Source organism: Belonocnema kinseyi, chromosome 6 (assembly GCF_010883055.1).
Source record: "Belonocnema kinseyi isolate 2016_QV_RU_SX_M_011 chromosome 6, B_treatae_v1, whole genome shotgun sequence".
NCBI classification, from domain to species: domain Eukaryota; kingdom Metazoa; phylum Arthropoda; class Insecta; order Hymenoptera; family Cynipidae; genus Belonocnema; species Belonocnema kinseyi.
This window is the reverse complement of record NC_046662.1, coordinates 25,778,544-25,796,132: the sequence shown is the minus strand read 5'-3', so window position 1 is coordinate 25,796,132 and position 17,589 is coordinate 25,778,544. Positions and strand designations below refer to the sequence as shown.

At 28.0% G+C, this 17,589-nt stretch overlaps 1 protein-coding gene across 1 annotated transcript in view; it reads right to left on the bottom strand.

The window, feature by feature from the left end:
• The window catches only part of LOC117174596 (zinc finger protein 600), a 181,149-nt gene that overhangs the window by 14,352 nt on the left and 149,208 nt on the right, over positions 1–17,589 (bottom strand). The window contains exon 9 of the mRNA XM_033363826.1: positions 10,174–10,354. Within this exon, the coding sequence (XP_033219717.1) occupies positions 10,174–10,354 (181 nt within the window). The remainder of the gene's footprint in view (positions 1–10,173; positions 10,355–17,589) is intronic.

Sequence of the window (17,589 nt, the reverse complement as noted above, 5' to 3'; positions counted from 1 at the left end):
CCAAGGAGATTATGTTGAAAAATAAAAAAAAATTTACCCAAAAAAAATTGTTTTTATACTTCATTCTAAGGACTTATTGAACTACCCTCGTATTATCAAAATGAAAGCAGAACAGCAGCCTTTCATTGATGAACATCCTCTGAAAGGTGCGGATAAGAAAAATCTGCTTTGAGATGGAGACATGGGCGCTAGAGATAATGAAACTGAAGTATCAGATCTACCTAAATCACACATGAACATTAACCTCAAGTGGGAGGATTTTTAGAAGTTAGTGGCTTCCGAAGGGATATTTTGAACTTGTGTGGTCCAAAATTGTAGAAATTGTAGGCCCTGGCAGAAAAGCGATTGCTGAGCAAGATCAGGACCAATGAGAAGTGAGCTAATCGGTGGTTATGTGGGTCTGAGAGCCACTGAAATGTGTTTATGTCGCTATCAAAGAGACACGAAGCCCTCGCATGCGAGGCGCATCCCAGCAAAAGCTTCAAAGGACATTAGCATACCGGCCGCGGTATGACTGGCCGTATAAGCGTGTGTGGGCATCCAGTAAGCACAATTAACTCGTTATCTTATCGCGCTCTGGCGGCAGTGTCGGCGGCGGCGGTCGCGGCTCGGTCCAAACATTAAGGTGTACCTGCGCAGGTTAATTTACACCCCAAAATTGCCCTGAAGGAAAAATTGAAAAGGCTTCGCTTTGCGACAATCGCGAGAATTCTCCACCTTCAAGAAAGTATGGTCTCATGTTTTATATTGCACGAACACTTAGAGACTTCAGATCGAACACTGAAAAGAGATTTTTTTTTAAACAATCACTGAGAAAAAAAATAATGTCCCGACAACAATATAATTTTGTTGAACAGTTTTGGTTGTTCTTACCAAAATTTGGTTTCGACTACCAAAAAAGAAGTTGTAGTTACAAAATAATTTATTTGGCGCAAACAAAAAGGTTTTTAGAGTAATTTTTGTTGATTGTGCCAAAGAATTTTGTTGAGCGTACCAAACACGTAGCTAACAGATTTTATATGAATGTGGCCTGGGATCTCTTATAGATGTATTTCGAAGTGAATGATTTTTACATTTTATTATTTGTTGGATTTAACCTTTTCAATCCTAAAAACATACTTTAAAGTAATTAGGAAAGTATTTGAAGTATCTTAAAGTACTTAAGGTAAATCTTTTAATCAATCCTAATCTCATCTAATCACTGAGTAGTCTGGACATTAATTGTGACAAATTAAACGAATTATCTAGAAACCAAACAAATTTTATAGAATCAATACATTTTTTCCTTCTATTTTGATTTCTTATATAGAAAATATTTTATATTTTATTTAAAAAATACAGTTTTACTGTAAAAAATCATAGTTCCTTGAAAAAATGGTATTGCCCCAACGAAACTATTTTGTTAAGTCTACCAAATTTGATTTCGCATGACAAAAAGATAATTTGTTGTGATTACAAAAATTTAGTTCGTTCATCAGAACTATTTTATAAAATTGACAATATTTTTTTAAATTCTAAAGAATAATTGTGCAGAGCTAGCAAATATATGGTTAATTTAACAAAATCAGTTTGTTCAATCTACACAAAAATTGTGTTGTGCATACCAAACTTTTTCGTAAATTCAACCAAACTCTCCAACAAAATCATTTTGTTGGCTCAACTAAACGATTCTGTTGCTTCTATAGCTGAAAAAATTGGTTAAGACGACCAAACTTTTGTTAGGTCAATCAAACATTTTTTTAGTGAGATATATTTATTTTTATCAAAAGTATTATTTCTCTGTTATACAGTGAAACCAATTTTTTGGCTTATTATATGTTTGGTTAATTTATACATTTTCTTTGAATCAAATAAAAGTTTTGTTTAAGTTACTTTTTTAGCTGTTAAATTAATTAACGATTTCGTTAATAAATTATACTTGAGTTGCATGAATCACAATTCTACCAAAAAATATTATTTTTTTAACCAAAAAATATTAATTTTGACATCAATTTTCAGTCAAATGCAGTTACAATTTTAACCAAAAAAGATGAATTGTCAACGGAAAGTGTGTGAGTTGATATTTAAACTAGAAAAGTTTCATTTTAATTGTGATAAAGTTTAATGTAACCAAACAGATGAATTTTCCACAAAATACATCAAATTTCAGTTAAAAGATTAATTTTTAATCAATAGAAATGATCAATCAACAAAAAATATAACAGTTGATATTTTAATTGAAAAAATGTAATTCAAAATCCTAAACAGTTTAATTGAACCAAGAAGAAAAGAGTTCATTTTAAATAAAAAATAGTTAAATTTAAAAAAATTCTTAATCAATGATCAACACTTTTCTATCAAAAAAGATTAATTTTCAAAGAAAAATATGACATTAAATATTACAACAAAAAAAGCTTTTCAACTCTGAAAAAAATTGTCATATTTAGTATAGCAGTTGCTTTTTTAACAAAAAAAAAATAGTTTCTGCTAAAAAATATAAATTTGTAACCAAAGAGATAAATCTGCAAACAAAAAATAAATGTTTAACAGAGTAGTTCAACTTTTAAAATAAGGAATTATTAACACAAAATACATGTGTTGATATTTCAACTAGAAAAATGTAATTTTCAGTTAACTGCAGTTTTATTTAAACGAAAATATGAATTATCAAAAAAAATTTATTTCCAACCAAGAAAGGGTCAATTTTAACAAACAAAAGATGATTGTTTTACCTAAAAGGATGAACCTTTTATTATTTGACATTACAGTTCAAAAATTAGTCGAAGTAGGCGTCGAGCGCCTACAGGGAAGGCTTTCATAACTTTAGTTTAGATACTTATATTTTTGGTCAAATAAAAATTTTTGGTTCAATGTCAATTTTGGGCCCCATATCAATTTCGGGCTCCATGTCCAATTTTGACACTGTTGATTTTGGGTACATTGTCAATTTTGGGCCATATTGGTCGTCCATATTGGCTCTTTGGTCAATTCGAAGTCATACGTCAATTTCAGGGTCCTATGTCCATTTTGTGCGCTATGTCTATTTTGAACCAAATTGTATTTTACGATATGTTTCCATTTTAGGTCATATGCTTAATTTGAGCCTTATTTAAATCTTGGGTCTAATGAATATTTTGGGTCTAATGTCAATTTTAAGTCCTATATCATTTTTGGGCCATTTTGGCCCTCCGTATTGGCTCCAATGTCCATTTTGGGCCCCATATCATTTTTGGGCCATATTCCTAATTTGAGGATTATTTCAATTTTGAGTCTAATGTCTATTTTGAGTATAATGTAAATTTTGTGTCCTATATCATTTTTGGGCCATGTTGGCCATCCGTATTGGCTCCTTGGTCAATTTTGGGTCATACGTCAATTTTCTGGTCCTATTTCTATTTTGTGCTCTATGTCTATTTTGAACCAAATTGTATTTTGGGATATGTATCAATCTTAGGCCATAAGTCTAATTTGAGCCTTTTCTAAGTTTGGTTTCGATGCAAATTTTGGGTCCAATGTTAGTTTTGGGCACCATATTATTTTTGGGCCATATTGACCATCCATATTGGATCCTTGGTCAAATATGGGTCATACGTCAATTTTAGGCCGTACGTCAATTTTGTGCCCTATGTCTATTTTCAACCAAACTTTATTTTCGCATAAGTATCAATTTTGGGGCCATATGCTTAATTTTAGCCGTATGTAATGTTGCGTCCTCTGTAATTTTGGGGTCCATAGTCACTTTTGTTCCTCTGTAAATGTTGGGCTCTGTATCATTTTTGGGCCCTATGTACGATTAGGACACTTTAAATTTTAAGCACTATGTTTATTCGGGCCCATATTGGCATTATATATTTGGCCCTATGTTAGTTTGGGCCCCTACATCAATTTCGGGTCTGATGTCAATAGCCATATATAAATTTTGGGTCCTACGTCAATATTGAGTCCTATGTTACTTTTAACCCCTATGTCTATTTTGAGCCAAATGGTATTTAGACCAATTTATACATTTTGGGCCTTATGCCCATAACAAACCCTAAATCAGTTTTCGATCCTATGTCAACTCTGCACCCTATGATTATTTCAAGCAAAATGATATTTTGGGCCATATATCAATTTTGGGCCCGTTTACTCACATATGCCTTATGACAATTTTAGGCCCTGTGTCAATTTTGAACCCTTTATCAATATTGGGCCTTGAGAGAAATTAAGACCCTATGTCAGTTCTTAGCCCTAAATCAGTTTTGGGCCCTATCTCCATATTGGATACTATCCCAATTTTTGGTCCTATATATGGCTGCCACCAATTTTTTCTGTTATTTTTTTCTTCGGTTTCCAGGAATCGAGCGAAGGGTTACGGTCACGGTAAATTACGTCTCGTCGTCGTTCACGCCGGGGGGTCTGAACCCTTTTACTCGAATTTCCAATGCATTTAATTTCCAATTTCAATTTTATTTTTAATTGAGAAAGTAAATCAAATTTACCTGCAAAATGAAGCTGTCATAAAAGTTTTAAAGAGGATGAAAAATTTGGAAAATTTGGAATAAAAATTCATTGAAAAAAAAGAGAAACGACTGTCGCCAAAACCTTTTTCTTCGTTCTTATCGTTCTCCTTTATCTTGCACAAACTTTAAGTAAAGATTAAAAAATAATTTACCTAAGTTGCTGGAAAGATTTTGTGTTGGTTTTATTAAAAAATTTTAATACTTGTGAAGGAAGAGCGAATTTAAACTACTGTGACGTTAGTTCAGTGAAATTTCACTCACAATCAGTGAAATTTCACTGATTCATATTTAGAGAGTAGACCATTGAGACATAAATCTATTCAAATTTATGAATTCTTAATTTTTTAAACTCTCCATTAGAAATTCTTAAATTTTGATTATTTAATATGAAATTTTCTTCTTTTTTGAACAGTTAGAATTAAAAACTTGATTTTGTATTTCCGAAATCATCAAAAGTCAACAATTTTAATTTATGAATCTTCAAATTTCAAGAGATTTCATTTGTAATTTTTCGAAATTTAAATTGTCATTCTTTTAAATTAAAGGGTTTTTTTATTTTTTAAATTTAGAATTACAAATTAGGTAAGTTTTTAGTTTTACAATTAAAAATTCTATAATTTTCACAAATTTTATTTGAAATTTCTTAAGTTTGGAATTCTCAGAATTGATAACTTGCACACTACATATCGTTCAATTGTCATTATTTAAAAATGGAAAAGTTCTTGATTTTGATAATCTGCAATAAAAAATCCTTTAATTTAAGTTACTTACTTTAAAAATTTCTTCTCTTTGGAACTTTTAAAATTGAAAATTGCAATTAATACCACTAAAAACATTCTGTTATCAGTGTTTAAATGTTAATTTCTGCCTTTATTTCTATTTCTTGCTTGCATAAAATCTTATATTAAAATGAAAAATGTAAGTTGCTGAAATTCAATTGAAATTGAATTTAAATTAAAATTTAATTAAAGAGGAGGTAGATATTTTAATATTCATTCAAATGTATGATTAGTTATTATATTTAATAGCACTTTTAATTGAGACATTCATTTCATTTTGATAATTACTACTAATAATTATTATATTCAATAATAACAATAATAATTATTCTTTTTCAATAGTATTACATAAAATTATACTCACTGATTAAAATAAATGAGAACAAAAATGAATTGAAATTGTTCCCGTGCAATAGGACCAAAATCGTTTGCAATAATTATGTATAGAGAAAGAAATCTGCTTTAGAATGAAAAATACTTTTCACTGAAATCTATACTTCATATTTTAATTACGAAAAATTTTTTAATCATAATACGTTCACCTTCTATTTGAATTGAATTTTTATAGTTCAAGTAAACTAGAATTTGAGTTGTAGAATTTGACAATTATCCATGTAAATTTTTCTTATTCTTATTATTTCATTCAAGAAATAATGAAATATGCCACATTTTTATATGAAAATATTTTTATTTGCGGATTTTATTATAAAACTTACAATAAAATATATTAATTGCTTAATTCTTCCATCTTTCAAGCATTATATTAATTTTTCTTATTAATTTTGAAACATAATTAAAAATTTTTTTAAATTAAAAACATATTAGATAACATAATCATATTATAGCTATAGCTTATTTCAATAAATATTTATTAAAGAAATTTGAATAATACCATCTAAACATTTTATCATCATACATTGTATCAAGTGTGTCTTTTGACTGCCACTGGCAGCCAATGCAGCCAATGGCTGCCTTTTGGTGAGCTCTGTGCTAGGGGCTTAGGACCCCTGAAACGAGGAAATGGGGAAATGGGAAAAGAGGGAAAGTTTCTTGAAAAGAGGATAAAAAGGAGGAATTGTTGAGAAGAGGTAAACGAGTGTGAATTCTGTAAATTACAAGCAAAACACTAGCAGGTAGCGCTCCTGGTGCAAGTGCTTACGTGTGAAAGAAGGTGTGTCGCAGGCATCGCGGTAGGTCTCTCGGGTTTTTTATGAATGAGAGTCTCGGGCTCCCGGTACCCCGATAGGGTTAATCAGAGCCGTAGACGAGATTTACGAGGCCTCTCGAACCGCGTTACGACCAGCCGAAAGTACTAAGTAGAGACTTTATGCGAAGCGATGGGAATGCAGGTGGAACATGTCCAGTTTCATTAGTTTCGAGATAAACGTCTTTAGAAAGCAGTAAAGGTCTAGGATCGTAATTTTTCTCCAAGGATTCTTCTTATTCTTACAAACTGTTTCTACTATACCCACTTCCTTTTAAGTTAATGTCGAAAAGAACGAATAAGCAATTTTTTTAAATATCTCTCCTGTTTTTACCAAATCTAGGAATCACTGTGTAAAAAGAGTAAAAAAAGGGGAAATAGGGTAATTTTTCAGGAAAAAGGGGAAAATAGGAAAAACTTTAAATATTTATTTTAATATTTAGAAAACACGAAATAATCTTTTTATGAAAAAATGTATACATGAAAAATAGAAATGTGAGTAACTCTTTCCCTCTTTTTCCTTTTTTTGAAAGATTTTCTCTTTTTCGGAAAAAAATCCAATTTTTTGGTTAAAAATTCTACTATTTTGTTGAAATCTTTGTTAAACTCAATACATTGGTTAGAGATTGAACTATTTTATTTAAAAAAAAATTTTTATAAAAAATTTAACTATTTCATCATTGGTTGAAAGCAATTCGCTTTCAGTTTAAAATGCTAAAATTTGCTTTATAATTAATATGCTTTGTTCTGAAGTCCTCTTTTTGATAGAGAATTAATGCTCTTGACTGAAATTTAATTGCTTGGCTGAAAGTTAAACTACTGTTAAAAAATCATCTTTTTTGTTTAGGATCTATCTCTTTGATTGCAAATTTAAATATTTTGTTGATAATTTGTTTCTTTTGGGATTGGAAATGAATTTTTAACTAGTTTGTTAAATATTCGTATTTCTTTGATGAAAATTCACAATTCTGGTGAAAAATTAAATTATTTGGTTGAAAATTATATTTCCTATTGTTGAAAATTCGCATTTTCGGTTGAAAATTAATCTATTTTTCACAAATTCATAATTTTTGTTTTAGATTAAACTATTTTTTAATTAAATTGAACTGGTTAACATTTTATGTAGCATAATAGTTTTTAACTTAAAACTGAAATTTTTTGTATTTTTGGTTAGGAAACTTAACTTTTATTGAAAGTTGACGATTTTGAGTAGAAAATTAATCTTCTTCGTTCAAAATCATTGATTTGGTTGCCGTTTATCTATTTTGTTAAAAAATTGTATTGTTTAGTTAAATTCAACTGGTTAAATTTTGGTTCGTAGCAAATTATGTTTTTAAACTAAAAACTTAGCGATTCCATGATATTTTTTGTTTAAACTTAGTTTTTTGAAGATAGACTCAAGCTGTTTCAATTTTGTTTAGAAAACGGTCGCTTTTAATTAAAAATTCAACAATTTAGTTGAAAAAAAACTTTTTTTTAGGAAATATGCCTTTTTGGTTAAAAATTCATCTTTTTGTTAAAAATTAATCTGTTTTGATTGAAGATTCAGCTTTAATGTTGAAAATTGATCTTTTGTGCTCAATTACATTAATTAAAATATTAATATAGTAATGATAAATAATATCATAATAATTATTAATTTAACGAAAATAAAATTAAATTAATTACAATTAAATTGCTTCGTACTCAAAATAAACCAAATGTTCTGGATTGAAATATTAACTGTGCATGCTATTTTTTCATTGCGAATATTTTTTTCTTATTGAAAGTCAAACTACTTGCTTAAAAGTTGAAGTCGATTGTTAAAAATTAATCTTCTTCTTGAAGATTCATTTAATTATTTTTAAAATAAATTTTAGCATTTCGTTAAAAATTTAACAATATTTTTACAAATTTAATTATTATCATTTACTTTAAATGAAATTTTTACAGAAACATTCACCATTCTTGTTTGAAAAATAATTATTTTAACTTCAAAAACTTAGTTAAAATTAATATTTTTTGTTCGAAAATTTAACTGTTCTTTGTACATTCATTTTTTGCATTGAAAAGTTGTTCTTTTGGTTTAATAATTCAACTTTTCGATTAAAAAGTAAGTTTAGCCTCGCCGAAAATTAAGCTTTCGTAGCTACAAAATTAATTTTGTGTTTTGAAAATTCAACTATTTAAAAAAATTCATTTTTTGGTTTGTAATACAACTATTTCGTGAAAAATTCTTCTTTCACGCTATAACGGTGAAATGTTTTCTGCAGCATTCGGATTTTTATTTTTTAAACTTGGATTTTTTGTTAGAAATTATCCTTTTAGGGAAAAAATAGTCTTTTTTATAAAAAATTCATCTATTCAGTTAAGTATTCCACTATTTTGATAAAAATTGGTCTTTCTTGTTGAATTTAAATGGTTGAAAATACATTTCTTTTTAAAGTAGCGTTTTTAGCTGCAAATTCAACTATTTCATTGGTGATTGAAGACTAGCTTTATTAAATCAAACATTCATGTCATTTCTTGAAAATTCATTTTATGTTGTTTCAAAATTCAGACATTTTGTTGAAAACCTAATAATTATTTTGAAAATACAACTATTTTAAGTAATCTTTTTTAGTCGAAAAATCAACTGCCTTATTTTAAATTCTCCCTTTTGGATGAAAAATTCATATTTTATAATAAAAAAGTAATCGTTTTCGGTTGGAAATTCGTCTCTCTTGGTTGAAAACAAACTATTTTTGTCGAAAATTGATGTTTCTGTTTAAAAAATTTAACTAAAATTTAAAAAATCATATCTTTCAGTAAAATTCTACAGGTTTAAATTTATTTTTTTTGTGTAAAAAATAATTGTTTAAAAATGAAAATTTAACCATTTAATTTTTAAATAAAACTTTTTTTACATAAAAATTCAAATTTTTGAAAATTCAACAATTTTTTTTCTGTTTTTATTAAAAATTCATCGTTTGTGGTAGAAAAGTAAACCTTGTAGTTGAAAACTGATCTCTTTTGGCTGAAAAGGAACTTTCAGATCGAAAATTCAACTTTTCGGATTTAATTTAGGTTTATTCTGAAAACTAAATTTTTTTGTTTAAAAAATTCAACTATTTCGTTGCAAATGCCACCACTTAATTTTTTCTTGTCAATTTGTTTATAAATTGTTTATTAAAATGTATTTATAATAGAAACCTTAGTTTTTCTGAGCACGTAATACCCTGTTTGAAAAAATTTTCTGGCGCTGGCCTGTCCCAGGCCAGACTGTCTGGACAGTCGCTAGTTATGGGTTTGTCGGCCACTAGTTAGAGGCTAATCAGTCGTTAGATGGACTTCCTTTTTTAAGTTCCTTGGTAAAAATTAATTTTTCACTATAAGTCGATTTAGCCTATTTTTTATCATTTTAGACACCCTGTAACTTTTTCGAAATATGTTTTTAAAATAAATTTCTGATCGAACTTAGAATATTTTTGGTTCTTGGATAGCTGATCAGCGCCAGTCATATGCTGGATCAGACCGAACTGAGATCTTTAATTATTTTTCGGACATCTGAGCAGCGCCAGCTCTGGGCCAGATCTGATCTTCCAGGCTAGATAGGCTAGATAAAGCTAGACTTGGGCCAGACCTAACACCAGACAACCATGGCATTTTTATCAACGGGATGTGGACTAGCTATAAATTATAATTTTCAAAGTATGATAAAATTAGGATAATTTTTTTTTTTCGAAATTACCAGAGTGCTGCTAGCATATGTGCAGTATCGACACTTGTAAGGCTTCTCATTAGTGTGGATTGTACGAACATGTCTTTTTATATGGTTATTTGAGACTGCTCGAAAATTGCAGCCGATGAAAGGACAGGAATACAGTTTAGATTTTTCAATGTTCTCAGGTTCCTCATGTTTTCGTTCGTGTCTGAAAATAGAATAAATTATTCGATTAAAGTGCGTCGGTGATTTGAAATATTAAAAATATCTTAACAAATCGATACTAAGAAATTTCGGACAAGAGCTAAGAAATTATAAGTAGCGGAGTTCCCTCACCTCCCGCCACGGTCCCTGTACGGTCATGCCCGCGTCAGTGGTTAACTAATTAAAAAGAGCACCGAAGAGCGGGAAGCCCTCGGTGGTTTGAATTGAGTATTTTAGCATGACGTCATAGGAATTCATAGGACTTTTAGAATAAAATATTCTAAACGTAGAGGTGAGTCGTAAATAAACGGATAGTGATATTGCTTAAGTGCAGAATGTATTTTTTAAGTCACGTTCAATTTTTTTGTCGATTGACGACCTAGGAATGTCGCGAAATAAAATAAAATATCAGAAATTTGAGGATAGTGTATAAAATTGATTTGTTCAGAATCAGACATTCTAATCGCAAATTTCAGATATTTGATTGTATTTTGTACGACAGAAAGGTGTGTAACCGATAAAAGGATGAAACGTAATTGCGCAAATTCGTTCTATATCTGAAAATATTACTATTCAGACATTTATAATTTACTTTTACGTTTAAAATATTTTCTCCATCATGCTGAAGTTTTTGACATTTCCACGTATCCTAACATGATCGTGACATCATGCTACAATACTCAATATTCCTCAAAATATTTGAGTCGTTTTGTGATTCTATTATATTGACTTTTAGTTGGCGAATTGTACTTCTCCAAAATAAAAACAAAAGTTAGATTTGTCACATTCTACGTCAACAAAAACACTTGACAAACACTGGCATGCATGATGCGCTAATGCAACGACGCACGCATGCTTACAGCGCGCGCATCGATACAAGACCGAGACAGCCAATGAGCTTCACTTAAAAAATCACACCACGTTTCGCTTTAGAGGTGGGGGCCCCTCCAGACTTAAAATATCCTAATTTTCAAGTTTCAATTTCTCGGCCCATGGGATATGCAAGTGTTCACTGTATTTAAATTTTTCTTCAATCTCTGGTGATCTTGAGACAAAGGATTTGTCTATAATTGTGGAATTTTGTAGGCAATAAGACGTTTTTTTTCATACTGTTAAACTTTCAGCCCACAAATATGAATTTTCGAAAAAAAGTTAGTTTATAACCAAACAGTTGGTTTGCCAGAGATTTGAATTTTAAACTTTTGTAATTAATTACAAAGCAACAAAGATTCATATAAAAAATATAGAAACACCTTTAGGTCCGTTTTACAAATGTCTAGACGAACATTTTTGTATAGTGCTGCAATTATTATAAACAAACTAAGCGTCCGATCAAAAAACCAGCAACCCAATATGCATTCGTCTTGGAAATACCCAGGTGCTTTTTTTAAAAATATTTTTAAACAATTAGCTTATTTGTTAATAAGCGTACATTTATGTGGTCGTAGGTATAGTATCAAAATTTTTTCAATAAAGGAAATTAATGATGTAATTCATTAAAAATAGGTCATTCTGGCTTGAAAATTTATATTTAAATTTATATTTAGTTTTAAAAAGCCAACTATTTAATTGGGAGTTCATATTATTGGCATAAAATTAATAACAAATTCAACTATTTAGTTAAAAGTTAAACTTGAGTTATCAAAGACTCATTAATTTTTTCTTGAAAATTCTTATTTTCGGGTTAAAAATACAACTGTTTTATATAAAATTCCAAAATTTGGTAAAAAAACTCAAATGCTTTGTAAAAAAAATTATCGTTTTAAATTGTGAAGTATTTTATGTTTTAATAAAGGTTTGACTATTATTTTTGGCTAGAAAGCGATATTTTTAGTTTAAGAAATGAACTTTTGATTGAAAATTCGTCTTATTGGGAAAAAAATTTAACTGTTTTATAGAAATTTCTTGAATTTTGTAAAATATTGAACTTTTTGTTAGAAAATTGAGATATTTGATACAAAAAATTACATTTTTTCGCTGAAACCTCATATTTTTGTCTTAAAAATTCCAGAATCGGTAAAAATTCAACTGTTCTGTAAAATGTTCTATTTTTTTAATTGAAGATTATTTATTTAATGATAATTTACCTTTTCCATTTTTTGCTGGAAAGTTATCCTTTTCAGTTTAGAAATTTAAATTTAAATTTGAAAATTCGTCTCTTTTTGGAGAAAAATTAATTTTATTGGTTAAACTAATTTGATGAAACTTTATTAATTTTTTGGCTATAAAACTCAATTCTTTGGTCGAAAACTATCGTGTTTATTTAAAATTCTTATTTTCTGGTTAAGAATTAAACTGTTTTATGGCAAATTCGTCTTTTTGAAATTCAAAAAGCTTTAAATCGTTAATTTACCTAATTTATAAATGTTCAAATTTTAAATCTCGTTAGTTGGGTGGGGGGGGGGGAGGGGCAAATCGTCCCTTTCTGGATCCATTCTTGAATTGGCCGTGTCAAAATTTAAAGTTATCAGGTGGAAAATATTCCTAGAATAGTTCAAATTGGCGCGAATTTTATTTTCATAGGAAAAACTATGAAAATTTACGAAATCATGATTTTTTCCATTTATTTCCAAAAATAATTGAAATTTCAAAAAATGTTACAGGCAAAAGTTGTAGACCTTATAAAAATGCATATTTTATGTTACATTAATTTTTAGCCTATGATTAACAGTTTTCGGGATATTCATCTAAAACCAAATTGTTCGAGAATAATGAAGACGCATTCGACAGCACGTACGTTGTAGAAAGACCCCTACCTTATCGTACACCACCTTGTTACAAATCTTAAACTTTGTTTACCTTTTTCTCGAAAACTATTGCTCGTAAGCTAAAAATTGATAAAACATAAAATATGCATCTTCATAAGATCAACAACTTTTGTCTGAAATATTTTCGAAATTACCATTATTCATGAACGAAAAATGGAAAAAACCAGGTTTTTATCAATTTTTAATTGTTTTCCCAATGAAAATAAAATTGGCACGAATTTGGGTACGGGGTGATCGATAAAAAAAGATCGAAATTGCATTTTAAGGTTTAAATTTGATCCATCTTAGTGTGGAAGTCTATTTGGAGCACACAAACATGTACATACATATATAAATATATAAATTTTTTTTTTCATTTCTTCTTATTTATATAGATCGACGAGTTAAAGAATTATGGTACTTTCACCACTGTTGTTTTGTGACCGCAGTAAAGTTAGGTGACATTGTAGGTATGGCCCAATAAAAACGCCCACGCGGACGTAAGTAAAAGTTAAGTGGCGTGTCATTCGCTTCCTTTTTTATCACGTGTGTGGCATTCGTGCCCGAAAGGATTTCCGTTTATTGCCTTGTCTATAAATAAGGCGATTTTTACATTGTGGAAAAATCGCAAAAACTGGTTTATAGGAGGAAATCGTTTATGAAATGTATAATTAATCGCAGGAACATGTACGCTTAATCGAATCTGAAAGCTGAAATTACATTACCCAACTAATCAATTTTTTTAATACTGTTCTGCAATGCTTTTATACACTTTAGATTTAAATCTTTCAAACTTTCTGATTCGAAGTCAATTATGAATGACGTAGATAACTCGGATTCCGCGACTGATGAATCAGTCATTTTTAATTATAAAATTTGTTGAATTTAAAATGTTTAAAAAGTTAATTTTTAATAAAAAATGGAATAGATTGATTTTTAATTAAGAAAATTAATTTTGAAAGACAACCAAAACAAGAATTTTCAACAAAATAGTTGAATTTTGAACTAAAGTGATCAATCTTCAACCAGAAAACATAAACTTTTAACACAGCAGTTCAAATCTCATTTATAAGTAGTTGAATTTCAACTAAAAAGGATTAATTTTCTACCAGGATGATTTATATTCTATTGGAAAGACAAATTTTCAATAAAATAGAAGCATTTTCTACTAAACAGTTGCATTTTCAACTAATGAAGATTAATTTTTAACAAAACCAAAAGAAAAGAATTTTCAACCAAAAATAGAATAGTTAAATTTTGTATTAACAAAATTAATTTTGACAAAAAATTTTTTTCAACGAAATAGTTAAATTTTCTACCGAAAACATAATTTTAACTAGAAGCAAAAATTTTAACCAAATTTCATACATTTTGACAATGTAGTTTTCAAATCCCAACCAAGTATTTTAATTTAAAAAAAAAAACGATAAATTTGGTACTAAAAAGACGAATTTTCAACAAAATACAAGAATTTTCAACCAAAAAGTTGAATTTTCAACAAAAAAGATTGTTTTTCATAAAAAAACAAACATTTTTAACAAATAAAAGTCCATTTTCAACAAAAAATAAAATACTCAAATTTTGTATTAGACAACATTAATTTTCAACAAAGCAGTCAAACTTTTAACCAAAACGATTAACGTTTAACTGCAATGATGAATTTTTAATAATAAAAATCATGAGTTTTTGACCAAATATAGTTCAAATCTCAACCAAGTAATTGAATTTTTAACCAAAATTATGAACTTTGTACTAAAAAGACGATTTCTTAACGTGATGTCAAGTTTTTAATAAAAAGTAATGAGTTTTCTATTCAAAAGACGAACTTTTGTACAAAATATAAGAATTTTTAACGAAAAAGTTGAATTTTTAACTAAAACTTATTAACTTTTAACTAAAGAAAAAAATTTTCATCTAACAAAAAATATATTTTTAACAAAAAACGGAATAATTCAATTTTAAATTAATTATCAAAATTGGTTCTTAACAAAATAGTTTAATTTTCAACCAGCGAAGTATATAAAAGTAACTTTTAACAAAAAAGTGGAATACTCAAAATTTTACTTCAGGAAATTAATTTAAAGAAAGCCAATTTTAAAAAAAAATAGTAAAATTTTAATCAAAGAGATTAATTTTCAACTTAGATGATAAATCATTTATTAAAAAAATGAATTCAAAACTATATAGTTGAATTTGGAATTAAAAAATATTTATTTTCAACCAAAGAGGTCATATTTCAACTAAACTGAAAAATGTTTAGCAAAAAACAAGTAAAATTTAATTTTTAACAAAGCAGTTTAACATTAAAACTAGTGATTTAATCGAAAAAAAATTTCTCTGAGCAGTTTAAATTTCTAGCAAAAAGCCGAATTATCAAAGAAATATATAACCTTTAAACTAAAAAATATCAATTTTCCACCAAAAATTGAAAACTTAAATTTTCTGTTTTCACAACAAAAACAGTTTATCGAAAAAATAGTTTAATTTTGATACCAAAAAAAAAATTTTCAACTAAAATGATGAGCCTTTAACAAACAAAAAGTTTAACTTTCAACTAAGTAGTAAGATTGTCAACAAAAAAGATAAATTTTTAATACAGTACTACAATTTTCAATCAAAGATGAATTTTCTACTACAAAGATGAATATTCAACCAAAACATGAATTTTAACAACGTAGATCCATTATCAAGAAAGAAGTTGAATCCTAAAAAAATTGATGATTTTTAGTATAAACAAATAATTTTCAAACTAAAAAAGTGATTTTCAAGAAATTAGTCAAATTTCCCACGAAACTATTTTCACTAAAATCAATAATCTTCAACCAGATAACTGAAGCTTTAGGAAGTTGAATTTATAACTAAACCTGAAAAGATTAGATTTTCAGTTAAAGACATGAATTTTCAACCAAATAAGAATTGAAAAAATGTGGTTTAACGATATAGTTTAACTTTTAAGCAAAGAAAATTTTGTAAATTGAAATCGTTAAATTTTTAATCCAAAAAGATAAGTTTTCAAAAAAACAGTTGCATTTTTAAATATTAAAAGGCCTTTATAACCTAATTGTTGAATTTTCTAGAAAATGGATTGATACTTCAACAAATAGTTTAATTTTCAACCAAGATCCTAAATTTTCAACGAAGAAGATCTGTTCTTTACAAAAAAATGATTTTTAACTAAAGAAGGTAAATTTTCAAACTAAAATGAAATAATTCCATTTTTAGTTATTAATAATAATTTTTAAAAAAGACATTTTCAGGAAAATAGTTTTGAAACTGTTTTAATTACCTAAATAATTTACTTTTCAATTGTCAGCCAAAGAAGGTCATTTTTTAATTTAAAAAATGAAGTAGTTAAAATTGCAATTAACAAAATTAATGGTCAACAAAAAATGAAATAGTTAAATTTTCAACCAGTTGTGCATTTTTAACTAAAAAATGATGAACCCTCAAACTAAAAACAGGAATTTCTTAGAAAGTAGTTCACATCTCAACCCAGAAGTTGAATTTTCAACCAAAAAATATAAATTTTCACCCAAAATATTTATTTTCTACTAGAAAGACAAATTTTAAACGAAAAAGTTGAATTTTTGAAAAATTATAATAATGTTGAACCAAAATGGAACGGACTTTCAACTAAAAAGGTCTATTTTTAACCAAAAATGGAATATTTAAATTTTTAAGTCAGAAAATTAATTTTCAACAAAATAGTTAAAATGAAGTGCAAAATAATGAATTCAAAACCATAGAGTTGAATTTGAAATTAAACAATATTGAGTTTCAACTAGAGATCAATTTTGAACTAAAATTATTAATCTTGGAAAAAAACAATGTTAACAAAGCAGTACATCTTTTAACCAATTAGTACCATTTTCAATAAAAAAGGCTGAAATCTCAACAAAAGATGTCATAGTAGATAATTTACCCAAAAAAATGTTTAAATTTTAATTCTAAAACAGTTAAATTTAACTAATAGGATATATTATATTCAAAAAGATTTATTTTCTTTGAATAAAGACGATTTTGTAATTTAAATTATAAATTTTGTACGAACAAATTCCAACGGTATTGGCCTTTCCCGAAAGCAGAAATTAACTCGAAGTGCAGATGATGCATTTCCACCACCACTTCTCTCTGCTCACTTAAAAGAGCTCGGGTGGTGCTTACTCTCGTAAAGTCGAATAGGAAGTGGAAAGTAGAGGGGGGAAAACTCACATCAGCGATTGAGGCATTTTAACCAAAAATTCATAGAATTTCTCCTCGCTATAAAGGCCTGCTGTAAATCCGAGCTTAACTGTTTCATCTCTCTACACGACTAATTCATCAATAGAAATTACTGATTTTCCAGTAAAAGCAGGATTTATTAATTTAATCATTCAACAATATTGACCGATTTAAAGGGGGAGGGTCGGTAAGGCCGGTTTTTGGCCTAATTTATTTTTGGACCAAAAAATCTGAAAAAATCATGGTAGTATCTTATAAATATCCCGAGTCG